The sequence below is a fragment of the Juglans microcarpa x Juglans regia genome, chromosome 1S (assembly GCF_004785595.1).
Source record: "Juglans microcarpa x Juglans regia isolate MS1-56 chromosome 1S, Jm3101_v1.0, whole genome shotgun sequence".
NCBI classification, from domain to species: domain Eukaryota; kingdom Viridiplantae; phylum Streptophyta; class Magnoliopsida; order Fagales; family Juglandaceae; genus Juglans; species Juglans microcarpa x Juglans regia.
This window is the reverse complement of record NC_054595.1, coordinates 17,654,066-17,681,443: the sequence shown is the minus strand read 5'-3', so window position 1 is coordinate 17,681,443 and position 27,378 is coordinate 17,654,066. Positions and strand designations below refer to the sequence as shown.

The 27,378-nt window shown below is 37.5% G+C and overlaps 1 protein-coding gene across 1 annotated transcript in view; it reads right to left on the bottom strand.

Moving 5' to 3' along the window:
• Window positions 1–24,511, bottom strand: part of LOC121245974 (bromodomain and WD repeat-containing protein 1-like) — a 32,078-nt gene extending 7,567 nt beyond the window's left edge. The window contains exons 1-17 of the mRNA XM_041143914.1: window positions 24,118–24,511; window positions 23,830–23,943; window positions 18,516–18,867; window positions 18,072–18,226; window positions 17,528–17,767; window positions 14,289–14,398; window positions 14,038–14,115; window positions 13,792–13,898; window positions 10,954–11,048; window positions 10,753–10,868; window positions 10,484–10,587; window positions 10,327–10,404; window positions 10,074–10,152; window positions 9,697–9,865; window positions 2,615–2,685; window positions 1,964–2,044; window positions 1,693–1,763 (exon numbers count right to left, since the gene is read on the bottom strand). Coding sequence (XP_040999848.1) covers window positions 1,693–1,763; window positions 1,964–2,044; window positions 2,615–2,685; window positions 9,697–9,865; window positions 10,074–10,152; window positions 10,327–10,404; window positions 10,484–10,587; window positions 10,753–10,868; window positions 10,954–11,048; window positions 13,792–13,898; window positions 14,038–14,115; window positions 14,289–14,398; window positions 17,528–17,767; window positions 18,072–18,226; window positions 18,516–18,862 — 1,901 coding nt within the window. The 5' untranslated portion in view covers window positions 18,863–18,867; window positions 23,830–23,943; window positions 24,118–24,511. The remainder of the gene's footprint in view (window positions 1–1,692; window positions 1,764–1,963; window positions 2,045–2,614; window positions 2,686–9,696; window positions 9,866–10,073; window positions 10,153–10,326; window positions 10,405–10,483; window positions 10,588–10,752; window positions 10,869–10,953; window positions 11,049–13,791; window positions 13,899–14,037; window positions 14,116–14,288; window positions 14,399–17,527; window positions 17,768–18,071; window positions 18,227–18,515; window positions 18,868–23,829; window positions 23,944–24,117) is intronic.
• Between the last annotated feature and the right edge of the window lie 2,867 nt (window positions 24,512–27,378).

Sequence of the window (27,378 nt, the reverse complement as noted above, 5' to 3'; positions counted from 1 at the left end):
CAAACACAAACATGTTTCAATTTCAAATTTTCAATTTTTTCATCTAATCATTACCTAATTATTACCACTTTTCCAAACTTCTAAACAAAACACAAAAAACAATTCAACTTTTTCAAATCTCAAAACAAAAATAATATTAAAAAATTATATTCTAGCTCTCTTTTAACTTTATAATTTTTTTATTCAACTTTTTCTCTCTCATTTTCCAAAACCCCATAAAAATCATAACTCAAACCATTTCACTACTATTCACAAATTATCTCACTATTATTCACATATTTCTCATCTTATTTCATATGTGTAACCAAACGAGGCCTAAGACTTATTTTTAGTTTCATCCTATCTTAACTTCTAAAAAAAAAAAAAAGGTTTATCCTATCTTTGACACCAATTTTCTTCTAACAGCTCTACTTCTTTCTCTATCTTTTTTTACAATTTTTTTAATAGGTCTCCCTATTTTCTTTTTTTAATTAACATTACCCTAATTTAATTCCAGCACTTGTAATCTTTTTAAATACCAGCTTGTATAATTGCAATACCCCATACTAATCGATGAATGTAGGTGATGTACGAGACCCCACATTGCTAATGAGGGGGAAGTTCTTGCTCTTTATAATGATTCCAACGTGGCTCTAATTGTTTTTTTTTTAAGTTATTCCAGTGAGGCTCTTATTGTATAATTGACAAGTCATTTTATAGTATAGACCCATATATGGCTTGGGCCTCCCTTGGGGCATTACAAATGGTATAAGAGCCTATTCCAACTAGAAATAGGAGACTTGAACAGTGCCACCTATGATGGAATGGCCCAACGAAGACGTTGGGAATTTAAGGGAAGGAGATTGTGATACCCACATACTATCTGATGAGTGTAGGTGATTTATGGGATTTCACATTGCTTGGGAGGGAGAAATTCTTACTCTTTATAATAATTCCAATGGGACTCCAATTGTACCATTGACTAGTCCTTTTGTGAGCATAGGCTCATATGTGGCTTGAATCTCCCTCAAGGTGTAACAATAATTCCAATACCTTCCTCTGTCGAGATTCAACCTCAGCCATGGGCTTCTTCTGTTCACAGAATCACAGCGCCTAGAGCAACCCCACATCTTTGGTTTTCTTGCCTTTATGCCAAACCCCACTTCTTCTCATAGCTAGGACTTGCTTAAAATTAGAAAAAAAGAAACATACCATAATATTTCAGAAAAAATTCCAGCTTTACAACCAATAGACCGTCAATACTTCGACACAAAGTACAGATATTATAGTTCAAAACAAATAAGTAGGGAGAGATGAGCCAAATACAGGTTCAGAAACCATCATAGGAAACCTTGAGAGCACATTTGCTTAGCAGAAAACCTCACTAGAAGGGAGATGATATTTATTATTAGGCGGTATGCATGTCAAAGCTTTAGATTTATAAGAAATGCCAATTGATAATTGATCCCAATGCAAAAGAGAATCAATATTTGTTAGTCCATATCAGAGAAGAATCTAGAGCAAGAGTAAAGACTGGACCCATTCAACTACAAATGTCAGAAAATAATACAAAGTATGAGCACTTTTGCAGAGGGAAAGTGTATGGTAAATGAATTGAATCCCTAAAAAAATGATTTGAAGAGGGCCTAAACTGAATGGAAGTGTGTAACAGGAGTAGATCGACTTCTAGTAGTTCTTTTTATCATTACTTACTGTGAAAACTTCCCATCTACCAGTTTGAAACGTGAAATATCATATATCCATATAGGCGTGCCTTCCCATATCTGAACAAGATAAAAGGATCAATCAGCAAACATAAAAAAGAGTAAAAACCTCAGGATTTGTTTTATAAGCAAGAATTTTTGTGATAAGAATCTAGGCAAAGCTCAAGTACACAAGACGCATACAAGAGTAAAAACCTCAAGGAGATTAGAGAAAATGGAAACCTTTATTTTATAAGCAATCAAAGAAAATAAAAACTTACATCCCACACAATGGTTTTTCCATCATAACCTGCGCTCATAGCTATCCGTGGATTGAAGGGATGAACATCCAAAACATATGTCTATCAAAAGCAAAGTTGTCACAATCAGAATTTTAACTTGATGCATCCTCAGAGTGGACAGCAGCGGCACAAGCCATCAAAACATGTTGGGGACCAGTGGCAGCAATACGAAGTTTGTTGGTTTGAAAGAGCATCAGATTATAATATGCCCCCACTTTGGAAGGCTACACAAACTGTGCCAGGCACAAGTGGCCCTTATTAGGTTGGCAAACATGTCTATAGCATACCAATCAGCCAGTTACTCTAAAGAAATTAGGCTAACAGAGAGTGCTGTATCTCAATTGTATGTTCTTACACTTCCCGTCACATTGGTATTATTAAACATGATGCAAAAGGAGAATCTAATAAACATTTGTGAATATTAAAAACTAGGCAAAGGGGCAGCACACAAGGCACTCAATCCTCATATATACAACGATATCAAGTAAATGAGTATTCAACACGTTAAGTCCTCTTGACTTGCGGAAAAGGACAAAAGGCATAAAAATGATCACTTCCTCTATCTGTATGCAAGATACAATAACAAGAAATATGGGAACAGCTTCACTACCAAAAGATTAACCCACTTACAGATTCAGTATGACCCGTCAAAGAATGTACTAAGCTGCCATCAGCAGCATTCCAAACACATATTCTGCAATCTGCATCACAAAATCAATATTATGTGGTTAAAAATCACAGCCTATGCCTCCACAAAAAAGCAACCGAGAGTATATTGCTGCTTACTTCTAACTTTATTTTACAAGGTAATCAAACAAAAAGGCTTGAGAATTTTACATTTGCAGACATGCATATGAGACTAAAAATGTAATACAAAAAAAATGCTTCATCTCAAGCTGCAAAGAAGAAAAAAAGAGTTACAATTAAATATAGGAAATAATCTGAGTTGAAAATGGTGACTTCCAATTATTTCAGAAGCAAAGAAGCCAGACCAATAAGGCCTCACATTTATGATAAAAAAATACAAACAGAGAATAAGAAAAAAGCTATTTGGCATCTATCACCCACCATCAGACTCCTCCAATACCAAGAATGCCAGGTTCATCAGCTAAGAATCTAATCCTCAAGGTTGTGCTCAAAGAAAACAAGCCACGAACTAGACTACCCCCTTTTGAAAGGAAATTGAAAATCCTTCAACATTGTGTGCTAATTCCCACATCATATTCTGAACTAAGAATTTTCTAAAATAAGATTGCAATAGCCATCACTTCACAGGTCAAGCAGGTAAACCTGCTAACCCTGTGAATGGATATGATACATAAAACTAGTCCTGTATGACTATTATCATGAACTCAACGACCAGTGTACATTAAATTCCCATTCTCCTTAAAGTTCATGATCATGTTAATAATGACATCCCTCTAGCTTTGTAGCCCAAAAAGTCTAGAACTGAAGGTCACAACTAACACTATCATGCACCCTTTTCCTGAAATATATCATATAAACTCATTAAGAAATCTATTTTCAATTCACTGATTGTTAGTTAATGCTAACAGCAGTCACCCATTGAAGCAAGTCAATTTTACGAAAAACTGCAAAGTGGCACAACACAAGTACACAGGAAGTCTACAAGAGAGTACCCAACTAGGGAGAAGAAAAAAGGAATTTATAGATTTAGGAAAGTAACAAAGCAGGGAGTCTGGGACTATTGTAAGCAACCATCCAATTGTAAAAGGTCTTAAGCATGGTGGCTTCTAAATCTTTTTTTATCGCTAAACAAGATTTTATTGATCATAAGGATAGGCAAAAGCCCAACTACACAGGTCATATACAAGAGCAATGCCTAGGAGCGGTGTTCTAGTGATACAAGAAATTCATGAATGTTCATGCCATTTAAATCAGTTACAATTGACCAATGGAACAAAGTAATAAAAAAGTTCTAAGTTCATCCATTGACCGGTCACGATCTTCAAAACTTCTCTCGTACCTCTTCCTCCAAAGACACCAATCACACCACCAGAGGCAGATTGGAACCATCTTCCAAATTGTGGCAATCTGAGAAGTGCTTTGGAGGCCTCTCTATGAAGCTAAGTGGTCAACCACCATTCTTGGCATCACTCAAGCCACACCCATTGTGATACCTCATATGATAAGGATAAAGGTAAGTGGTGAATGGGATCTCACATTACTTGGGAATGAAAAGTTCTTACTCTTTGCCTTTATAAGGTTCCAATGGGGCTCCAATTGTATCATTGACTAATCATTTTGGAGTATAGGCCATGTGGTTTGGGCCTTCCATTGGAGCATTACAAATGGTATCAGAACCTATCCCAACCAGAAATGTGGGACTTAAGCCGTGCCACCTACAACGGACAGGCCCGACGAGAACGTCGGAAATTTAAGGGGGGGGAGATTGTGATACCCCATATGATAAGGATATGGGTAGGTGGTGAATGAAGTCCCACATTGCTTGGGAAGGAAAAATTATTGCTCTTTGCTCTTTATAAGGTTCTAATGGGGCTCCAATTGTATCATTGACTAGTCCTTTTGGAGTATAGGCCATGTGGTTTAGGCTTTCTATTGTACCTTACACCCACCCTAGCAAAAATGTCATTCCATAATGTCGTGGCAATTTCACAATGTATTAGTAGCTAATCAACGGATTCCCCACTCCTTTTACACAAACACCAATCCAAGACTATGATCTGGTGCTTCATTAGGTTGTCAATAGTGAGAATCTTCCTCAATGAAGCTGTCCGTACAAACAAGGTTGCCTTTAAGAGAGCCTTTGTCTTACAAATACTCTTCCACGGGAGTGGGTTTGCATTTTGCTTATAGATGGATTGATAGAAGGAACAGACTATGAACTTCCCTTTTGCCGAGGGGCACCAAAAAAGCTTGTCTTCACCTCCCCCCTCATAGGAACATAATAGACTAGATTATAAAATTCAGAGATTGCATAGACTTGCCAATCTTGAGCAGCTCTAAAAAAGTTGAATTTCCATTGGGGAGTGCCATTAGGTTGGTGTAGGAGGTTCGCAATTGAGGCTTCCATCATTCTCTCTTCTATACCATATAAGTCTGGATAAGCTTCCTTGAGTGCCCTTTCACCACACCATATGTCATGCCAGAATTTGATTTGAGACCCATCACCCACCTCAAAACGGGTATAACTCCATTTTGCCCAACAAAGCCTTATAAAAAAGATGCAAATTTCGAATACCCAGACCTCTTGAAATTAGGGAACAAACGATGGCCCATTTTACCAAGGAAATCCTGTTGAATTTTCTCCATACGGTAGGCCACCTTTGATGGAAATGAAAATAATAAGAGGAAATAGGTGTAAGTTGGAGAGCATACTTTTAATAAGTGTGACTACCACTTTTGGATAAGTACATACGCTTTCAACTAGCAAGTTTCTGCTCCATTTTTGTAGGGCATCATCCCAAATAAAGATCGATTTGTATTGAGCCAATGGAAGGCCAAGATATTTCATTGGTAAATGAGATATCTTACATTCCAAGATGGAAGCCATACTATTCACATTATGCACTTGCCTCACTGGAACTACGTCTGATTTTCCCAAGTTCACCCTTAATCCAAAAATGACATTGAAGCACAGAAGAAGAGCCCACAATGCAAGGATATGTTCATGGCTGGCCTTAAAATATCAAGGTATCATTAGCGAATAAGAGATGAGATATATTAAGAGAGTCAATCTTTGCCTCCCCCAATGAGAAGCAGAAAAAAAAACCACCCTCCACAACGCCAAAGATCATTTTGCTAAATGCTTCCATTCTGAAAACAAATAATGGAGATAGGGGATCACCTTGTCTCAATCCCCGTGAGCTTTGAGAGAAACTTGTTGGTGTGCTATTAATCAAGATAGAGAAGCTTACATTAGAGATGCAATGTTAGATCCATGAGCACCATTTCACCCCCAAAGCCGTATCTCTCAAGCATATAGAGTAAGAAGCTCCAATTGACTCGATCATAGGCCTTTTCCATATCTAGTTTGCAAAGAAGCCCCAGGTCTCTTGACTTGAGTCTACTATCCATGCATTCATTGGCAATAAGCACCACATCAAATATTACCCTCCCCTTTACTAAGGCATTTTGGGGCTTTGATATTACTTTCTCCACCACCATGCTTAACCTATCCGTCAAAACTTTTGAGATGATTTTGTACATCTCACTAACCAAGCTAATAGGGCAATAATCTTTAACCTCAACCACAATTTTTTGGAATGAGAGCAATAAAGGTTGCGTTGAAGTTTTTTTTGAACCTTCCATTTTCATGGAATTTTTGAAAGACCCCATGATATCACCCTTGATCACTTCCCAACAAGTATGAAAGAACGCCATAGTAAAGCCATCCTTTTTTTTTGCTAGGTAAACGATTATATTATATTAATATGAATAGGGCTTAGCCTAGGTACATAGGGGGTATACAAGAGATAACACCTATTTAAGAAGAAGAATAAAATAAAGAAAATCATGAAAATCTAGGCCATTGAAATCTATAGCTTTAGCCCAAAGAAACAGAGTTCTAATAAACAGTTATATAATCTCCTCCAATGAACGCTCCGTCTTCGAACACCATGTCATTTCACTCCTACCAAATGCAACATAGAATACAAATAGAAATCATCTTTCACACAGCTGAGATTTGTGGAACACTGCCTATATTTGACCAACATGCTAGAAGTTTGACCATTGTTGCAGGCATAACCCAGGCTAGCTCTACCCGTTTGAATACATCGACCCATAACGCTCTAAGGTAAGTCCATCTAATCTCGGTTGCCAAGAAAATTGTTCCAACGACCTCAAGTTGTTTAGATATAGTCACCCCATCTACCAACACCAACATGCTAGAAGTTTGACCATTGTTGCAGGCATAACCCAGGCTAGCTCTACCCGTTTGAATACATCGACCCATAACGCTCTAAGGTAAGTCCATCTAATCTCGGTTGCCAAGAAAATTGTTCCAACGACCTCAAGTTGTTTAGATATAGTCACCCCATCTACCAACAATGTCTCTATGGCTTTGTTCCTCCTATGTAGTTAGCCACCCGATGAAAGAACTTGGTACATTCATCCCCCTCCTTCAACCATAGGGCTCCCAATTTTTATCTCCAAGATATCTCTTCTAAGAGAGAAACCCGCTCAAGTTCTACAGAGACTTGAGTTTTGCAAACCCTTTCCAATTCTATCAATTCCCTTTCCTCCACTATATTCTCCAATCCCTTAAGCTCCTCCAAGAGTGAATTCTTCTGGCCTTCCACATTGCCAAACACCTGTTCATTCCAGCTCTCTAAATCTTTTTCCAGTGCCTTCAATTTGCATGCCAAAATATAACTTGGACTTCCTTGGAATTGATAGGAAGTCCACCACTAGTTGACTCGGTCAATAAAGCCCTATGATTTCAGTCACATGTTCTCAAAATTGAAGTAACTTGGACCTCTGTGTATTACTACACAGTCAAGAAGGATGGGAAAGTGGTCTAAACATAGTTGGGAAAGTTGCTTGTGAATAAGATTAGGAAAATGGGTTTCCCAATCAGAAGAGACCAAGAATCTATCAATCCTCAACCAAGAAGGATGTTCACGGTTGCTTGACCAAGTGAAGGAACCACCTGCAAAAGGAATATCTAATAGATCTTGGTCAGAAATGAAGTTAGAAAAGTCTACCATTGCTGAATTGTAGTTGGAACCACCCAATCTTTCAATCGGGAAACGAGGGACATTGAAGTCGCCACCAATACACCAAGGCATATCCCAAATACTATATAAACCAGCCAACTCATCCCATAATAGTCTACTTGCATGTCTATGTTAGGACCATAAACACCTACAACGGCCCATTGGAAACCACCCTCAATATTCTTAAACAAGCAAGCCACCGTGAAATCTTCCATGCCATCCTCCACCTTGTCCACCACCCGTTTGTCCCACACCACTAGAATGCCCCCCGAGGCTCTATTAGAGGGTAAATAGTGCCAACCCACATGATTACATGCCCATAAAGTCCTAATGATGCTTAAAGGGATAAACTCCAATTTTGTTTCTTGTAAACATATAATATCGCCTCACCACTTGTGGAGTTGATTTCTGATTGTGAGGCGCTTCTTCTCATTCAGCCTCATTACATTCCATGAAATGATTTTTGGCTTCATGGTACAACCTCCATTGCCCTGCCCGTCGCTCTCCCAAGGTTCATACTCCGTCTCTTGCCCCATCATTAATTGTCCAGTTAAGCCATTTAACTCCCTAGCTTTTTTCTTAGCTTAGTTGAGCTCACCGTCTGGGCTAGCATGTCTTTGTCCAGCCTCTACAAATGCAAGTAAAGAGATAAATTGGTCTTCGAAACCATTACATATAAGCCCAACACAAAGTTGAATCTCCTTAACTTTGTGGAGGACCCATTCCGAAGCTTGGGTATCATTCGGGTGTAAGGAGTTCAAAGGGGTAGGTGTCTCCCAAAATTCTCCATTGCTACCCATGGAACTCAACTGGAGTAATAATGGAACATCTTCCTTCACCAGCTCAGAACTTGAAACTTGCCAGTGCTCCCTCCTAGCCCCATCAGAATCATACAAAGCACCCATGGAAGTCTCAATCTCTGCAGTGACCATTTCGCAGTCCCTGGCTTCGTTAGAAGCCTTCTTGGAGCTGAAGCCCACCTTTAATGGACGTTTCGACCCACTCTGAGGAGACACAAGTGAGGTCACATCATTCGTGTCAATTTCGTCTACATTTTCTAGCTCCAAGACAGGTACAGCTTCCTTGGTTATCACTGTCGCTGTCACCACCACAATGTTGGCAAGGATGTCATCCACCGGATCGCCCTCCTCCGTTTTGTGTCATCACCGTCCTCTCACAATCTTAACATTATGGGAATTACGCTCCATCCAGATATTAATATACCACATTTAAGCAGAAGGGGAACATTTAGGAGATGGATGTCTTTAGTGAATTCTTTAATTTGTTATATTCCACTAGATTGAGAAGAGGAGGTGAAGACAAGATTTGTTGGGCCCATCCAAGAGAGGGGTGTTCAAGCTTCGTTCTTTCTATAATGAAATATGTCATGTAAGAGCATTTGGCGAAACAAAGGTTTTATTGAAAGCAGCGTGTTTTGCCTAGATAGCATTTAAGGAAGAGACGTATAGTCATTATCAACTGGTGTTTCACATGCGAGAGAAGCAGGGAGTCCATTGATCATTTTCTACTTCATTGTGATATTGCAAGCGCATTATGGAGTAAGTTTTTTTAGTTGGGTTGGATTGGCTTGGGTCAAGCCTAAAAGAATCACATACATTTTTTTATTCTTGGAGACTGGGTGTCAACCTACAAATTGCAGCAATGTGAAAGATGAACCCTATTTCCCTCATTTGTCCTATTTGGAATGAAATAAATGATAGAACCTTTGAGAATTGTGAGCAGACAATGAAGGAGCTCAAGAATTTATTTATCCACACTCTTTTCCTTTGGACCACATCTATAGACTTTAACGGACTGAGCATACATGAATTTTTAGCATCCATGTATGCTTCTTGTGTAATTAGGTCACCATCTTTGCACTTATAAAAAAGAACTTATAACCTATTTAAAAAAACAAAAAAGAAGGGAGCCCATTTGCCAATGATAGTGGAAAGGATAAAGCCAAAACATTAAAACAAAATAAATTAGAAAAATCAGTGAGCAAGTTACCCATGATAGCAGCAAGGACAAATCGATTGTCTAGGCTCCAAACAATCATATTAACACCACGAGGAGTTGGAAGCATTATTTGACGAGGACCCCCTCGAGGAGGTTGAGGTGGCACTGGCGGAGGTGGAACTTTGAGATGGTAAGCTTTTGTCCATCGACCAGCTTTGCCCTGCAACAAAATAATAGAAATACAATTTTCTATCTAACAAAAACATGAGGTAATCTTTTACCCAAAATGAAAAGGCCAAATTTAACTTCATAGTTGAGAAATCAATTATGGCACTGGTTACCTTAGAACAAAAGTTCTTTGGGGGCAAAATATGAGAGAAAGGCTACAAGACCTATAAAGTCAGAAGCCATAATTGACCAGAGCTTACATGTGATCTACGCGATCTGGGAATCCAAATAATTGCACTGCCATCACGAGAACAGGTAACTATGTTGTCGTGAGTGAACCTGGAAACAATACAGATAAGGTAAGTATCTTTTAGATATCCCTAACATTAAATGTTTAAAAAGGCAGCTGAAGGGAGAGAATAAGAAAGAAGTATAGGCCAGATAACATGCTACTTTTAACTCCCCGCCCCCATCCCTAATGAGCAAAGAAAACAGAGAAACAAAGAAACACACCAGAAGTTCCTAAATTTTGGAATATCATCTTCCTTTGAGGTCTCAGACAAAGATAACCTGGATGCTACAGCACATCCACTGCAAAGATATGGAGTAACATATTATCAATATGCAGAAGTTGGTCAATAATACTGGCAACATACCAGGCCAAACTAACCTAAATTGTACGTAATTGACGTCATTCTCATGGCCTGATAACACATCTATCTCATGATTTGGTTGGTCTGAATCATCCACATTGGGTTTACAAGCATTCCACACCTGCAAGCATATCATTCTTTAAATAGAAAGTTTTATATCTTTAGCTGGACTTCACTCTGTGAACTAATGCAGTGGAAAACTAAAAGTTGGGCTGAACATTGACTAAAGAAAGAGGAAAAGGGACAAATAATACAGGGTAACTCAGAAAAGATAAATTTGACCTACCCTCGCAAGTGTGTCAGAGCTACCAGTGACAAAGACAGTTCCATTAGCATTAAATGCACAACAAAAAATTTGATGTCTCTGTCGAACAATACTTGAAGATGGACCATTGTTCTTTCCTGCAGCCAATCAGAAGTCCAGATTTACCTATTTAGCTCAATGAATCAGTCAATCAATCAGAAGGGCGGTAAAAAACCAACTAACCAGCTACAGAATCTGAAGGCCTTGGAACATATATCCTTGGACTCAACTGGGAATACCTAGCATCCCATATCCTACATGTTCCATCATCAGACGACCTGTAGATGAAAAGGATACACAATCTTGTTGAATTACATTAAAAAAAAATAATAATAATTAAAACAGAAAAAATACAAAGCAAAAATTCTTTCCTTCATAACAAATGAATGGTTAACAGTAAAACTCTCCATAACTAATTAAATTTATAATTGAATCTCTTTAAAATCAAAGTTACAAAGCTTAGTTCCACCTATATAAATAATAAATAAAAAATGTAGGACTTGGCACTCTTCTTTAACACTTTATGTCAATGGTCGATTGTAATAGATTTTAATAGAACAAGTATTCATGATTTTCTTGTATTGGTTGTTAATCATGCTTAGGCGTCTCTATGCCTATTATCAAGAAATGTATTTATTACTTATCAAAGAAAAAATATTCAACCTAGGTGGGATTCGGGACATACAATCTCCCCACCACCCAAAATTTTAAATCCTTGACACACTGTAGTTTCCCATGAATACCTAGTATTACTAGGTTGACTCTGATATCATTTGTAATTACCAACGTTTGTTATAGTGTGCTTAAGCGCAAAGTGCCAATGTTGAAGTGTTTTGCTTACCAAAAGCTAACATTTACAAAAGTGCTTTTTTGCTATTTTTTTAACTTAAAGCACAAAAAGAAATTTTAAAAAATTATATAAAATTCACTTCAAAACCCAAAAAATGATGAAAACAAATATTATTAAGTATTTACTTAATATTAAAGACCATTTACGTACCATGGCGCCACATATTGTCATATGTGATGCTTTAAAACCAACATAATTGTCCAAGTTGGCTTTCTAGATGGAATAGTATTTGATTGCTTATGTTAGCAACTTAGCATAGAAGTCAATACCAACATGTTAAGAGCTTTTTCCGTCATGGCCTTTTCGGAATATTTTGATTCAACCATGTACTTCGATTTGAATCTTGATAATGGCTATCAAATATCATCATAGATGCGTATATTTTACTAAGTCCAAGAGAATTATAGAATAATCTATGTTGACATGATATGTAAATAGATGATTACTTGATAGTCACATTGTATACTACTCTAATAAATTGAGCTAATAGGCTAAACATATATTACCATCTTGCTTTTCAAACCACCACTATGGATGGTGGCTCAATGGTTCATGGGTTACTCCCAAGTGGTTTGGCATGTACTAGATCCTGAGTTCAAATCCATCAGTTATAACTATTAGTAGTAGCCATCGAAAGATTCATTGAATTCCCTAGTGGGGTTAGGCCTTAGGGTTTAAGCTATGACTCAAATCTAAGTTAAGGGAGCACCTGCTTCCCGCCATCTAGGCCCCTCCTATCTGGTTTCCAACGGGTAGGATGCTATTATGGTTACACCCAAGTAGGGAAGCCACCTCCGATTGGCCCTTCTTACCCTTTTTATTCAGCAAAAAAAATAAAAATAATAAAAAACTTGTTTTTCAAACCTTTTGTTATTGTATTTTGGGAATGCTTTTTGTAAATGCACCGAACTTTTAAAAATGTGTGCTTTACTTCAATCAGACGCGCGATTGCACTTTGCGCCTAAGGTGTAGACAACATTTGCGTTTTAAGTACACCTAACGCTTTCACCAACACTGGAAATGACCAATGAAGTGCTAGCCACATATGCACTTATACTCTAAAAGGATTAGAGAAAGTTACGATTGAAGCTCCTTGGAATTGATGTGGGATTTTTCTCATATAATTCAATTATAATTGACCCATCCAATGTGGGGCCCCGGGCATTACATCTACCCTTCAGCACTTTACTATTGCACCAAACAATAGCCCCTTTTTAAAAATAGAAATAACTGGAAAATGGTGGGAGTGATCCAGGAAAATTATACAAAGATAGCTAATAGGATTTAGCTGATTCTGTATTGTGCAAGGGATTGAAAACCACTTTTAGGGATTCCATATTAACTCCAAAAAAAGGGAATCAGCTTATAGCACCCAATAACAACAGCTATAACATTTCACATTGTAACTGCTATGCTTTAGTGTGTGATGAAGAAGAGTCCAAGAAGCCATCCAAAACCAAGCTAACAGATTAGATCTAAAGTAATTTTTACTCCTTCAGTAGCGGATTGGATTCTGCCTAAAGTTAACGAGATTCAGTAGTTTGTGGGAATTTCACATGGAGGATGTGAAGACCAATTTAAAGAACTAATTACAGCGATTGAGGCAAGCCGCGCGCTTGAAACCAAATCAATTTTCAAGAAAAACAGGGAGTTACAACGTCTTTTTTGGGCAATCAACTACGACGCTAAGTGTGGTAGCTCAACTAGAGGGAAGTCTAAAGGAGGGCATTGTGAAGACGAGAAACAAGGGGTTGGGGTGGGGGTTTTGGGTAGAGTTTTAGTTCTACGGGAAGCAAGGGGTTGGGGTCGGGCTTAGTGTATTTTGGGTTGTTTTTTATGGGCTTTTTGGGTTATTAGGGGTTTTCTATTATGGGCAAGGTGTTCTCTTGTATACATTCAGTGTACTTGATTACTCCTTTTGATATATATATATATATATATATATATATAATATTTTTACTTCATCAAAAAAAAAAATTTACTCCTTCAGTGTGAATCCCCTACTGCGTCTAAATTTTAATTGTAGTCAATAATCAAATTTGCAAAATAAAAATGAAGATCTACAACAATATATAATCAAGATTTTAAAACAAAGAAAACTGTTGTGAACAAAGTCATACAAGACCACAAAAAACTAACAGCGGCACACACACAAATGAAATCTGCCTTACGATAGAAGGTGATAAACTGAGCTAGGCTTGGGGCTAAATGCAATAGCAGTAACAGCTCCAGAATGTCCCTTCAGAACCGAGATGGGAAACCCATCAGGCAAACGCCACTGGCAAAAAAACAGAGAGAGAGAGAGAGAGAGAGAGAGAGAGAGAAAGAGGCAAATAGCGACATAATCATTAAGCATCCAAAAGCAAGAGGGGGAAGAGGGAAAAGAACCAGTTTATCTACAAATGAGAAAAGCTTACAACTCGAATGGTACAATCATTTGAAGAGGATGCCACCAAAGCATTGTTGGAACTCATGGCCAAGTCAGTGATGTCACCCTTATGGGCACAAAAGAATACGTTACATATAGCGAGGCATTAGAAAATCATATTTAAAACTTAGGTGTGTACTTTATGTAACAAATAAACCCCTTTGTTCTATTTTGGTTCTGCATGTAAAAATATCAATCGATGCAAAAGAGTCTGTTGTCTTATTGACCATCCATACTCACTTCATGCCCACGGCAGCTGGCCAAACAATAAGCTGTTTCCATCGACCAGATTTTTACAAGGCGATCATCTGAGCCAGTAACAACATATCTCCCAGAGCGATCAAAAATTGCTGCAGGAATCATGTAAAGGTAAACATCACCAAAAGAAATACATGCATGCGTTCTCTTATAAAAAAGGTATTAAAAATTCATTGACCTATACATAGATGGTGATCATTCAACAGAAAGTAGAAATAAGCTACTAGGCCAATAAAAAGTAAGTTTACTTGATTAATGTTATCCTTTCTTTAAAAGTAGACAGAGCACTTGGGGTAGCTGGATATCTAAAGAAGTGTGTGGTTCATTTGGTGTGGGTGTCTGGAAATTTATTAGGAAGGGCTGGGAGGATTTCTTTTGCAATTTCAGATTTATGGTGAGTTGAAGCACTAGGGTCAGATTTTGGTGTGATTTCTGGGCAGTCAGATTGCTCTCAAGGAGGCTTTTCCTTCTCTTTTCAGAATAGCATTGTATAAGGAAGTTTCAGTTGCTGATCATATGGACATTTCAAATGGCCTGCTGCAGTGGAATGTGCCATTTATCAGAGCAGTTCAAGATTGGGAACTGGGAGATATTTCTGACTTATACAGCACCCTGTACGCATTGACTTTGGAGCATGGTGTAGAGGACAAACTGTTGTGGATTCATCCCAGAAAAAAGAACTTCTCAGCAAGGTCCTTTTATAATGCTTTGACCTCTCAATCTTCTACTTTTTTCCCTTGGAAGCGTATTTGGAAAAGCAGAGTGCCTCTAAAAGTTGCTTTTTTTGGTTGGTTGGCTCTCATGGAAAAATTCTGACCATAGACAAGCTAAGGAAGTGCGGTATTTTCATAATGGATTGGTGATTTATGTGCAAAGGAATGGGGAATGAACAGACCATCTTCTTCTACATTGTGACGTGGCGAAGGCTCTTTGGGATGATATATTTGTAAGGCTGGATATTGTGTGGGTGATGCCAAAGAGGCTGGTGGATCTCTTGGCTTGTTGGAGTGGAGTACGGGGAAATCGTCAAGTAGCGGAGGTTTGGAAGATGGTGCCCTTATGTCTCATGTGGTGCATATGGAACGAGAGGAATGGACATTGCTTTAAAAATAGAGAACATTCTTGGGGGGTATTAGATTTTTATTTTATCAATCTTTGTTACTTTGGGCTAAGGCCATTGTATTAGAGGGGGCTAATCTTAATGACTTGTATGCTTCTTTCTTTGCTAGTACGCTGTAATTAGGTATATTTCTCTTGTATACTACTACCTGTGTACTTGGATTTTGCCTAATTACGAGGATTAATAAATTTCTTCTTACTTATAAAATAAAAAAATAAAAAAAGTTCTTTTTTCTTTTTTTGCAAGTAGTTATCCTTCCTCTTAAAGTGTGAGGAGAATGGAGCTTATGTTTCCACAATTCATCTCGGCAGGACCCAAGCCAAAACCAACCTGACTGAAGAAGTCACACCACTGTCAATGTCTCCACAATCTAGAAGAAGGGGGAAGTGATCAGAGCAAATTCAGGGCAACCTCTTTCGACTCATATCTGAATAATTTTAATGATAATGCGCCCCCCCATTATTCCGCAATGGGAAAACAAGAATAATGCCCCTCATTTTGGGAAAATAAGGAATCTATCAATTCCAGACCAAGATGGGATATCTTGATTGTCAGACCATGTAGAAGATCCACTAACAAAGGGAATGTCAAGAAGTCCTTGCTCAAAAATAAAATAAGAGAGAGTCTCCATCGTGGAACATAGATGAGCATCACTTGATCTTTCACTAAAAAACTTTTAATCTCCAATACACCACGACATATCCCACCAACTACTCAAACCAGCCAGCTCCTTCCTCCCACGGAAATATACTTTTGCGATCACAATTGGGCCCATAGACTCCTACAAATGCCCAATGAAAATGATATTCAACATTCCTCAAAGAACTAGCCACCGTATCTTCCTCCACACATGCACTTTCTCCACCACCCTTTGATCCCACATGAGCATGACTCCACCAGAGGCCCCTCTAGAGGACAAGTAACACCAATCAACTTGTTGGCATCCCAATAAACTTCGAACACATCTTTTTAAATATAGTTCCAACTTAGTCTCTAGCAAGCAATGATATCTACCTTCCATTATCATAAAAAAAATTTAAGTCTAAGGTGCCTGTCAGCATTGTTCAGGCCCCTGACATTCCAAAATAGCAATTTTGGCTTCATAAAGAAACTGTCTTCGCCCTCCCCTCATCTCTACTTTGACTATAATTACCACCTCTGGAATCATAATTATGATTATGCTTCCCTCTTGATACACTTTCAGTTTCTCTAAATACTTTCGGTTGATAATCAATCTAAAATATACAAGGACCATCTTCCAAATCGATCTAAATTTTGAATTTAAGTCTAAAATAAGATTGTCAATTTGGTCTGAATACCTCTTCCATTAGGTTTCTTTCATTATTTATAGAAAAGAGTTACAACATTTGCTAGATATTTCAGCGTAATTTTAGCCCCTAATTTCGACACGTAACGTTTATAGACACTTAACGTGTTACAGAGAAATCGGCAGAAATTAGGGGCTAAAATTACGCTGAAATGCAACCTCAGAGAAGCAACCAAAATGCAACCCAGAGAGCAACGCAGAAACAACTCAGAATTTCAGCGTAGAAAGTGCCGAGAATGAGAAATCAACTCAGAATGAGAAAACACTTTTCTGAGAAAGTGCCGAGAATCTCCACAAGCAACTCAGAAAGTGCCGATAGGCACCAATCAATTCAGAAAGTGGCAAAATCACCACACAAAGCCACAAGAGACTTCTCTGAAAGCAGAAGGTGCTCACACAACCACAAGAAGCTATTGCCGAAAAAAAATTTGCCCAGAAATTGAAAAGCCCAACTCACAAAATTCTCACAAATAGCAATGGAAATCGCACACCAAAGATTAAGACAACAGAGACTGAAATCTGAGTAGGGGGCTCTGATACCATGTCAATTTGGTCTGAATACCTCTTCCATTAGGTTTCTTTCATTATTTATAGAAAAGAATTACAACGTTTGCTAGATATTTCAGAGTAATTTTAGCCCCTAATTTCTGCCGATTTCTCTGTAACACGTTAAGTGTCTATACACGTTAAGTCTATTTATAGTTAGCCTAATTCTCTGCTATACAATCTAAATATAGAAAGACCTAAATTATATACGTAACAAAGATGACATACCACAATAAACGGAATTCCGGTGTCCCCTTAGCCTCTTGATATTTTGCATCTTTTGTACCATTGTAGACGGTTTTGCTATGGCATAACTTGCCGCACGAATAGATGGTGCACGACAATGTCTGGTGAAACCACCCCCTATTTCCCTCAAACTTAGCCCACGAACCTGATCCGCTTTCATATGAGGCCAACGCATGTAACCAGCAGGGCACTTGATATCATTATTTCTGTCATTCCTATCATCTGAAACAGGATAAGTTCAGAATAAAATATAATGGACAAACTACCATTAACAAAAAAACGGGTGCAGATGTGGAGGCAGAATTTCTTCCAAAAACAAAAGACAACAGAACAGCCGAAATTTTGGGTCACATATTAATAACTCATAGAAATCTAAAATAAGATAGTGACTTCTAAATTTCTAATTGAAACCATAAAATACTTGCATATTTCACTGGTCAATAAATAAATCAATCCCAACTTCAATTGTTATAAATATGATACACCACTTTATAAAGTGCATTAAGCTTAAATGAAAGTCACCTACAGCTTAGAAGTGAAAATGAACCCATCCCAAGAAGAGTAGGTACATCAGCTGCATTTGGAGCATTTCTACCACTGATGTCACATGATGTAGGAGCTGCAGTTAATAACAAGTGCTTCAAAAGCTTTACCAAGTGATCCTTTCCAATGTGAGGATACCTAAACAAGTATAAATTACAACATGAATTTAATCAGAATATTTATAGGAAAGATAACAAAAAAGTGATCTGGTTGATCTTTGTCCCCTAATTATAACATAAGCAGGATTATTAATGTGGTAATAGCATATACATGGAAACCTGAATGTCATAATATTGAACACAACTAACAATTACACATTATGCATAACAATGAATATATTAATAGCTACTCCATAACTTAGCTAATACTGATAAGACTTGGCAAAAGTATACTGACTGTACAGGAGAATAATAAGCACAATGCATACCTCTCCTCTAACATGGTGTAATTTAATGGAAATGACAAGCCATCATCATTCTCATCCCCACTATGTGTCCCATTCCTTGAATACCAAGCATGATATCTTCTAGGTAAGAGTTGATGTTCAAGAAGTTCATTCCAAAACTGTCCATAAGTTCTATGACATGGCCCAGCTGAAAGAAAATGCATAATAAGAAAATAAACTTCTCTGAGATCAATATCCACATCATCCTCCATTGTATGACTTGTTTCCAGATCCGCTGGTTGAGTATTCTCATGTGCTTTTCTGGAAAATCTCAATGGTTTCAGATCCTTCTGGGAATCACCAGAAGGAACATACTTCCTAAGAGCCATATTCCCTGTAAAACCTATAAGGAATTAATTAAGAATTCACTTTTTAACCATGGAATGCAGTCACAAGTCACAACATATAGAGTAATAAACTAAGTTGAGATACTTATCAAAAAATAAATAAACTAAGTTGAGATGAATTGAGATGGTTTTAGATGAGTTGAATAAAATATTGTTAGAATATTATTTTTAATACTATTATTGTTTTGGGATTTAAAAAAATTGAATTGTTTATTATATTTTGTGTGGGAATTTGGGAAAGTTGTAATGATGAGATGAGGAGAGTTGAGATGAGTTGAGGTGAGTTTCGAATCCAAACGGGACCTTAATATCTACCTTCCTCCCTCCTCTCTCTCTCCCCACTCCCCTTGAGACTTATATTTTTCAGAACATATTATGTCCAGAAATTTGTGATTATTTTAGATTTGGTCAAATTTTTTTGGTTATTCTTTGAATGAATATTTTCGTTTTTAAACATTTTCTTGGGATTACTGAAAATTTTGATACTACATTGGTGATTAAATGCTCACCCCTTTTGAAGAGCACTTGAAGGTTTTATAAACAAAGTTTAGAAGAAAAAACAGAATCTTGTACCAATAGACAAATGTCTGACGGATATAAAATTCATAAACATTAATCATTTTTTTACTAAATTCAATTGAATTAATGCAAATATCACTATATAAGAAGTGACATATTTTACATATAAATTCTTTTACGTGAAAACGCTTTAGCATCGCTAGACACCATACATTAGACAAATCAAGCATAAACAAGCACAATGAATTATTATTAAAGACAACTCTAATATGACACCCCCCCCCCCCCCTCTCTCAACAAAACAGGCTAAAATAACCACTTCAAAAGATCATTGGTAAGATTCAAAAATCTTTAGATATATTACAAAAATCCCTCAAAAACATTTACTATAGTCTTGTATCGTAAAACCTTAGTCCCACAGTGGGAATACAAATAACCCACATAGAGTGGGTGTTGTGAGGTAGTAGTGAGTGCTAAGTTCCAGATTGACTACTTACTACAAAAAATTGGGCATTACATGTGTGCTATGTGCCAAGATTTAGGGAAGTTTTAAATTGACCAATATTTATGCAGTTCTATCATATGTGGCTAGTGTTTTCCCTGGCTCATTACATATGCATTTGTAATTATCCGGGAAAAAAAAAAAATCCCAAGCCACATCCAAACTTGTAATACAAAAGGACTAGTCAATAGTATAATAGGCTTCGTTTGGATGAGTTGAGATGAGCTGTGAATAGTATGAGATGGGTTGTGAATAATAGTGAGATTTATGAGTTAAAGTTGATGAATAGTAGTGAATAGTAGTAAGATGAGTTGAGATAAGTTGAGATGGGTTGTGAATCCAAACGAGGCCTATAACTCCTCGGAATCATTGTAAAGGACAAGAATATATCCTTCCTAGGCAATGTAGAACCCCATTTACCACCCTTCTATACTCAATATGGGTTATCAAAATCTCTCAACTTAAATGGCAATTTCATTATTGATGTGGCTCAAGTCTCACACTTCTAATTATGATTAGTTCTTATAACAATTGCAACGGCCCAAGAAAAGTCCAACTCACGTCTAGACTTATACTCCAAAAGATTGGTCATGTTATAGTTTGAGACCCTTTGAACTATTATAAGGGTAAAGAACTTCTCTCCCTCTTAGTCAACGTAAAATCCCATTCACCACATTTTATATTCAATGCAAGGTATTACACAATACACCATCAAACTATGACTCGTAACAACTCACAACTAACCCTAGAATTGAACTTCTTGTACTGAGTTGCCCCCAAGGCTAAAATTGGGATTAAATGGAAGGTAAAAGAAAACCTTAGATAAAAAAATAAAAAATAAAAAGAAAGAAAGAAATTAGTGGCACACCATGAGAGCTGGCCATGAGCTTCCATGGTGGCCCTGAGAGCCATGATTACCAATTTTTTTAAGGTTTTTTTAGTGAAGGGCAGTTATTTTGTTTTTATTATAAATATGGGATGATAAAATAATTTAACTTCCCATTCAATGTCCTGATTTGACTTTGGAGACAACTAAGCAAAACAAAAATCACTTAGGCCTCGTTTGGTTACTCAAATGGGGCGAGATGAGATGTCGAAATCTGTGAATAGTACTGAACTGGTTTATGTTAAGATTTTTATGGAGTTTTGGAAAAGGAGAGAGAAAAAGTTGAGTAAAAAATTTATAAAGTTAAAAGAGGGTTAGAATATAATTTTTTTAATATTATTTTTGTTTGGAATTTGAAAAAGTTGAATTGTTTTTTGGGTTTTGTTTGGAAGTTTGGGAAAGTTGTAATGATTAGGTAATGAGTAGATGAAAAAGTTTCAAATTTGAAAATTTGAAATTGAAAAATGTTTGTGTTTGAATGGTATTTGGATGTTGAGATGAGATAGTTTAAAAGGTTTGTTAAACCAAACCAGGCCTTAAGGTCAGGTTAGAGTGTTTTTTGTAATTCAACCTTCTAAATTTTACACAAACTTTCGTTATATATACCCAATTTGAGCTAAATGAGGACTTTCTCTCCGTACACTTTATCTCATCTCTTCTGCTACTCGTTTTCGATGACTGTTTCTAGTGATATTCACCACATCATTAGGAGGTGTAACTCTTTAAGGATGGAATGTTCAAAGGCAGTCCTCATTGAGACAAAGTTATTTGAAATTTCATTTGAAGGTAGTCATCCAACACATCAAAGAGAGAGGAAGGAAGGTGACTAAAGAGCTAGTACTAGGTATTCCAATAGTGACTTGGGTTGTGTAGACTCCAGAAAAATGCTCTCAATCAGACGAAAACAAGAATTTATCAAAACACACAGCCTAGGCAGTAGTGCTTTTATTGCACAAAGGTCCTCTACTATATATGGTAGATATCGTACCATAGTTGAGTACAGAGGCACTGGAAGGAATGGTCTCACCATCATCCCTGAAGAAGTGGAAGGTAAAGGTTGGAGGAAGATGGCTACGGAGCTTCGTGAGATGTGTGGTAGTGTGGGTAAAACCGAAGGGAAGAAATATTGGGGGTTTGAAACTCTCAAACAGCAACTGTGCAAAAAAGTCACACACGATGGAGTTACCTCTATGACATATGCAGAGGCAGTCTCATGCTTTGCTCCAGTCATTAAAGGCGACACTGGGAGAATAGAGGAGATACCAAGAAGAGTAGGGTTGCCAAATCAGGGAATGGAGGGCAGTATTGGTATTTTGAAGGAGAAAGAAGTTACTGTTAGGGAAAAGTGCAGAGAGACGAGGTCTAATGCGCCGCAAGCCAGAAGAGTTTACGCAAGAAGACCAGGAGGACAGAGGAGATACCAAGAAGAGTAGGGTTGCCGACCCAAGGAATGGAGGGCAATATTGGTATTTCGAAGAAGAAAGAAGTTACCATTAGGGAGAAGTGCAAAGAGAAGAGGTCTGATGTGCCACAAGCCAAAAGAGTTTACGCAAGAAGGGATGGTGGCTCTCTGTTCAAGGGGTGTGGGGCATAGAAGACTTATATACAAAGCATCAAAGATGAACTAATAGACTTAAGGGAGAGGGTCTTTGATTTAATACATAGGATAAACCAAGATATGGGCCTGGGTTTGGGTTAGGAAAGACAAGTGGCCTGTTATGAGTCTGGTTGGACCATGGGCTCAAATGTGGGCTCAGGAGAAACAAGAAAAACATGGGCCGAGAAAGGGAAGATGAAAGCACATGACCCACAGGCCATCCAACCCGGTGATGGCGGGTGAAACACTTAGGTCACTCTATCTTTGAAATCGAGTCCTCCTCTGGAGCTGCAAAAGAAACCATTGGAGCAAACGTTACACCGGATAGGGACAACACAGATGCAACTAACTGAGGAAGGCGAGTCAATGGTAGGTATCCAGGTCGATGAGGTGGTGGCGACGGCACTGACAACAAGAACAATAGACACTGGGCTGGTTTTTTACACAGAAATCATCACTCGGGCTGTCAAAATCAACGAGAACATGTTGGCCTTGCCCTAAAAAGTGTCGTCCCTAGAAGTAGAGGGTATACTAAGCATGGGCAAGGTTCAAACAAAGGATGGGATTTGTGAAGAGTATTTTAAGGGGGGAAAAGGAAATCTCAAACACTATGATGGTAGTGTTTGACTTGGTTGGGGCTGAGGGAGAGTATTGGCAAGTGTTGTGTCCTATCTATGACAAGTTGAGTGCGGTGCAAACAAGTCCCTTTGTCAGTGAAGAGATATACTAGGAAGAATCCACTCCAAAGTTTTCTCTACACCCAAGCAACAACAGCAACATCCAGGTCTCAGATTGTGTCTTACACAATGCAAAGGAGATTTAACATTGTGTGGGGATCTTGTGTGACGGCTTTGAGGACCGCTCTCCTTGCAGCTATAGAGGCTGGACAGACTCATTCTAGGTCACTAAACTAGCACGTGTAGGCGTTGCTCTTGTATATGCCTATACACTAGGGCTCTTGCCTATCTCTTGCCTATCCTTATGATCAATAAAATCTTATCTACTGGTAAAAAAAAATTTACACTATATTAACAAGCTAAAGAAAATCCAAAATCTCTAAGACTTACCATCAATAAGAAAGTATATCTTGAGCTTATTGTTCAAAGTCCTAAATCTCAGCAGCATCCAAAACCAATTGGAAAATAGTGTGGGGGCAATAAATGTTAATAAGCCCAAGCAGCAATCAAAACTTTGCAGACCAGTTTATCTCTCCTAATTCAAATGAACTACAGCTCATTTTATATTTCAATCGTGAAAGACTTTTGGTTTCCAACTCCATGAATTTATACAATTTATTGCTGCAAGATCTCTTAAAGTTTTATGTGATACAATCTTCGGCATGCACTACATATGCGTACATTCATACAAGTAAAAAGTTTAAGCAAATCATTGCTATCTATAGAATTTACAAATTAAAAGAAGAAAAGAGAATCAGGAAGAATGACCTTTCGAATGTGGCACACAACTTAACCAATTGGGCAATCCCAGAAAACCCAAAACTTTCTGTTACTCTTTTGCAATTCTGACCTCCGAGAACTCATAATGCATTATCTGTGGCATTGGAAGAGAAACCCTAAAGTCAGTTTTATGTATGCATCTTGGCCTAATACAATATTATTGGACAAATAAATTCAACATAAATCAAACACATGCAGCACAAACGTTATTGAAATATCCCAAAACTTATAAAAACGTTGATTGATTTAACAAACGCTACTACGAAAACAGGTTACCTGCAATGGAGATGGTTTCGGGGGGACGGACGAAACGAAGAGCTTGGTTTCTGGGGGAGGCTTATATTCTGGTTTCTTTTGCGCCCGCCGGGGGGGGGGGGGGGGGGATAATGGTGAATTGGGGAGGGGCGTCGAGAGGTGTTGCAGAGTTGCGAGAATGGTGAATGCAGGATCGAAGAAGAGAACGAAGAGTGAGAAGCACGCGCGTAGACAAGGAATTTGTGTTTTTTTTTTAGATTCTGGGAGGGAGCTCTGTGTGTCAGGCTCTGTTCTTCGGACTTTCTGGTCTCTCCAAAGAGAAGCAGAGAGAGAAAACGAACAGAGACGACGCGGAAACGAAGCGTTTCGAACCTTCCCTGCGACTCTTCCTGTGAAGATGCTTGAGGACGAAAAAAACAAAAAATTAAATAAATAAATAAAAATAAGAATTTTGCTATACAACCTCTACCATACTTCATATTTTATATTTTTTTAAAATTATTACAAATTTTCTATACATTATTTATATAATAAATATTTAATAAAAAAATAATAAAAATTTAAAAAAATATAAAATATGAGGAAGTTGTAAAAATTTATTCTAAAAATAAATATCCCTAAGAAAAAAGTTTCGATAATCTACAGGCACGCCGCACGCAACTCAAGGTCACGTGCGTAGACTGTGCGTAGACTGCACGAAGTAAAACGAAGACGTGCATAAGCCCCAGGCCACGACCACCATATCAAGGAGTGGCCAATGACTCAATTTTGCAGTAGTTCTTATTTTTAAGTTTTAATAATATTTGTATCGTGGATGTATGTTTGGTATTTTTGTGAGTTCATAGTAAAATAATAGAAAAAATCTATTTAAAAGTCTTAATTTTTAACACATCCAACGCACCGCTAATGTGAAAGATTTCCATGTTAACAATGTTAAAAAATTATTGGTGTTTTTATTTTTTTATTTTTAAATTATAATGGGTCTCGTTATTAAGTGATGTGCTAATGCACTAATTTGTAGCAAAATTCAAAATAATAATGTGTCAAAATTTTAGTAGGAGAACCTGGTTTGACACCAAGGTTTGATTGATATTTTCTAAGCTATTTATATATAATTGTAAAAGATGGGCTGGATTCTAACAAAAACTTCATAGCAATTGCTACTCTAGCGTAAGTTTGGTTTTTTAAAGAAAAATGTGAAGCCAAAATGCTTTGTATTCAATGCCTTATGTATATTATGTTGGTTTTTAACTTAGAAATAATTAAAATATTTTATGTAAAGTAAAAATAATGTGAACCATTATTATTGTTCAATGTATCAGTTCGATTGTCTAGATTTAAATGAAAATGTGTTTTGATAACTTGAAACAATGTATACCTCTTGAGAATATGAGTCTTAACCGCTTGCCAACCAAACAAAGGATTGTATCCTTTAGTGAATTAAAAATATTTTCAATGTATTATCTAATATTTGAGAAGTTGTGACTTCTCAAAAGTGCTCCTTCATTTTAGTTGTGACTTTTCACAAATACCCTATCATTTATATAAGCTGTGACTTTTCACAAATATCATTTCATTCTAGTTGTGACTTTTCACAAGTGCCCTTTTATTCTCTATAAATAGGAAACCCCACCCACAAATTCATTTATTCCAAATTCTCTACAAAAATTAGAGAAACGCATCCTCTTTCTTTTTGTCTTTCTTTCTTTGGGCTTTGGTTATTTTATATCGAGTTCGAGAATCTTCTTTTGTGTGCAATGACGAGGAGATAGATAAATAAAACAACACATATTCACAAATTGCAATGTGATGATCCTCTCTCTTTGGGATTCACGAATTGCACCCAAGTAGCCTAAGTGCAAAGGCACCAGAAATGATCTCAAGAACAATCAAGCCGTCCACAAAAGAATTTGCCAAAAGATCTAAATGAAATGTATAAAGGTCATATTTAAAGTAATAACATAAGTGAGAAACCCTAAAAGACCCCTTGTAAAATGGGTCTTGGATGGGCTCCATGATGGCCCATGGCATACGTTGGCCCTTGGTTGGCCTAGGCTAGCCCATGGCATAGGCCATGGACATGGTCGACATGCGTGTGGCTGGCATGGCCCAGGCATGGGCCTGGGCGCTGGGCTGTCTACTGGGGCTGCATGCAGTGCCTAGTTGGCATGGCCCATGCAAGGGGCATGGGCGCTGGAGCTGTTGCTACTGCTAGGTGTGCTGCATGTTGCTAATATGCTACGTTGTTAGGGACCTCGGTCTAGTCCCTAAACGCTATGTTGTCCTCACCTTGGTTATCCTTGTGATGACCGATGTCTTAGCCTTTTTGCTTTGTCTTTGATCAATAATGGCACGTATGATGGCAATTATGGGTTCCTAGGTTGATGAAGGTATGCTATTTAGTGATGGAAACAATGATGATGATGAGTTCGGGTGATCTAAATGATTAATATGAGTGTTTGATGCAATGTGGAATGGCTTAAAAGTTGTCATTTATGTTAAGGCCACTCGAATGATGATTAGGGTTGGTATAGTGAAGCGTAGCTTGGGTTTTGTGTAGTGGCTAAGGAGGATTACAAAATTGGGAAGTGATGGACTAGAATTGGAGTCTAGGATGGGTTGCTAGGGTTTGGAAGGTGTTTGAATGAGTCTAGGGTTGTTCCTAGAGGTTAGAGATTAGGAGATGGAGGATAAGATTTGAATATGGCAAAATGATGGAAGTTTTTGATTGACTTTGAGTGATTCTAGGGAATGAGAGATTTTAAGGATTGAGTGATTTTAGGGAAGTTCCTAAAATTAAGGGATTGGCTAGGTTAAGATAAGGAAAATTGGATTTGAATATGGTAAGAGGATGGAAGTCTTTGGTTAACTTGAAAGATTCTAGGAATGGAGAGATTTTAGAGATTGGGTGGTTTGGGTGGTTTTAGGGATTGAATTTAGAAGATGAGATGAAGAGTCCTAAAAAGTAGAAATTATCTTATTGGACTCTAGGGTTTCGGCTAGGACTAATGTGGATGAGGAAAAGCTAATTTTAGTAAGTGAAGCTTATGGAAAATCTGGCATTAGAAAGATGGTAGGCGTTATATGTGTTTGTGAGATGAGAAAATGCAAGACAATGAATGACAATGGGAATATTTATGAACACGTAGGAATTTATATTAATAAAGGATGAATAGACTTAACAAAAGAATATGAACACTCTTTTTGGTTTATATGGATATTTTGATGAAGTAAAGAATACTAAAAATAAGGCTTTGGATGTGTTTGATATGTAAGAAAGTA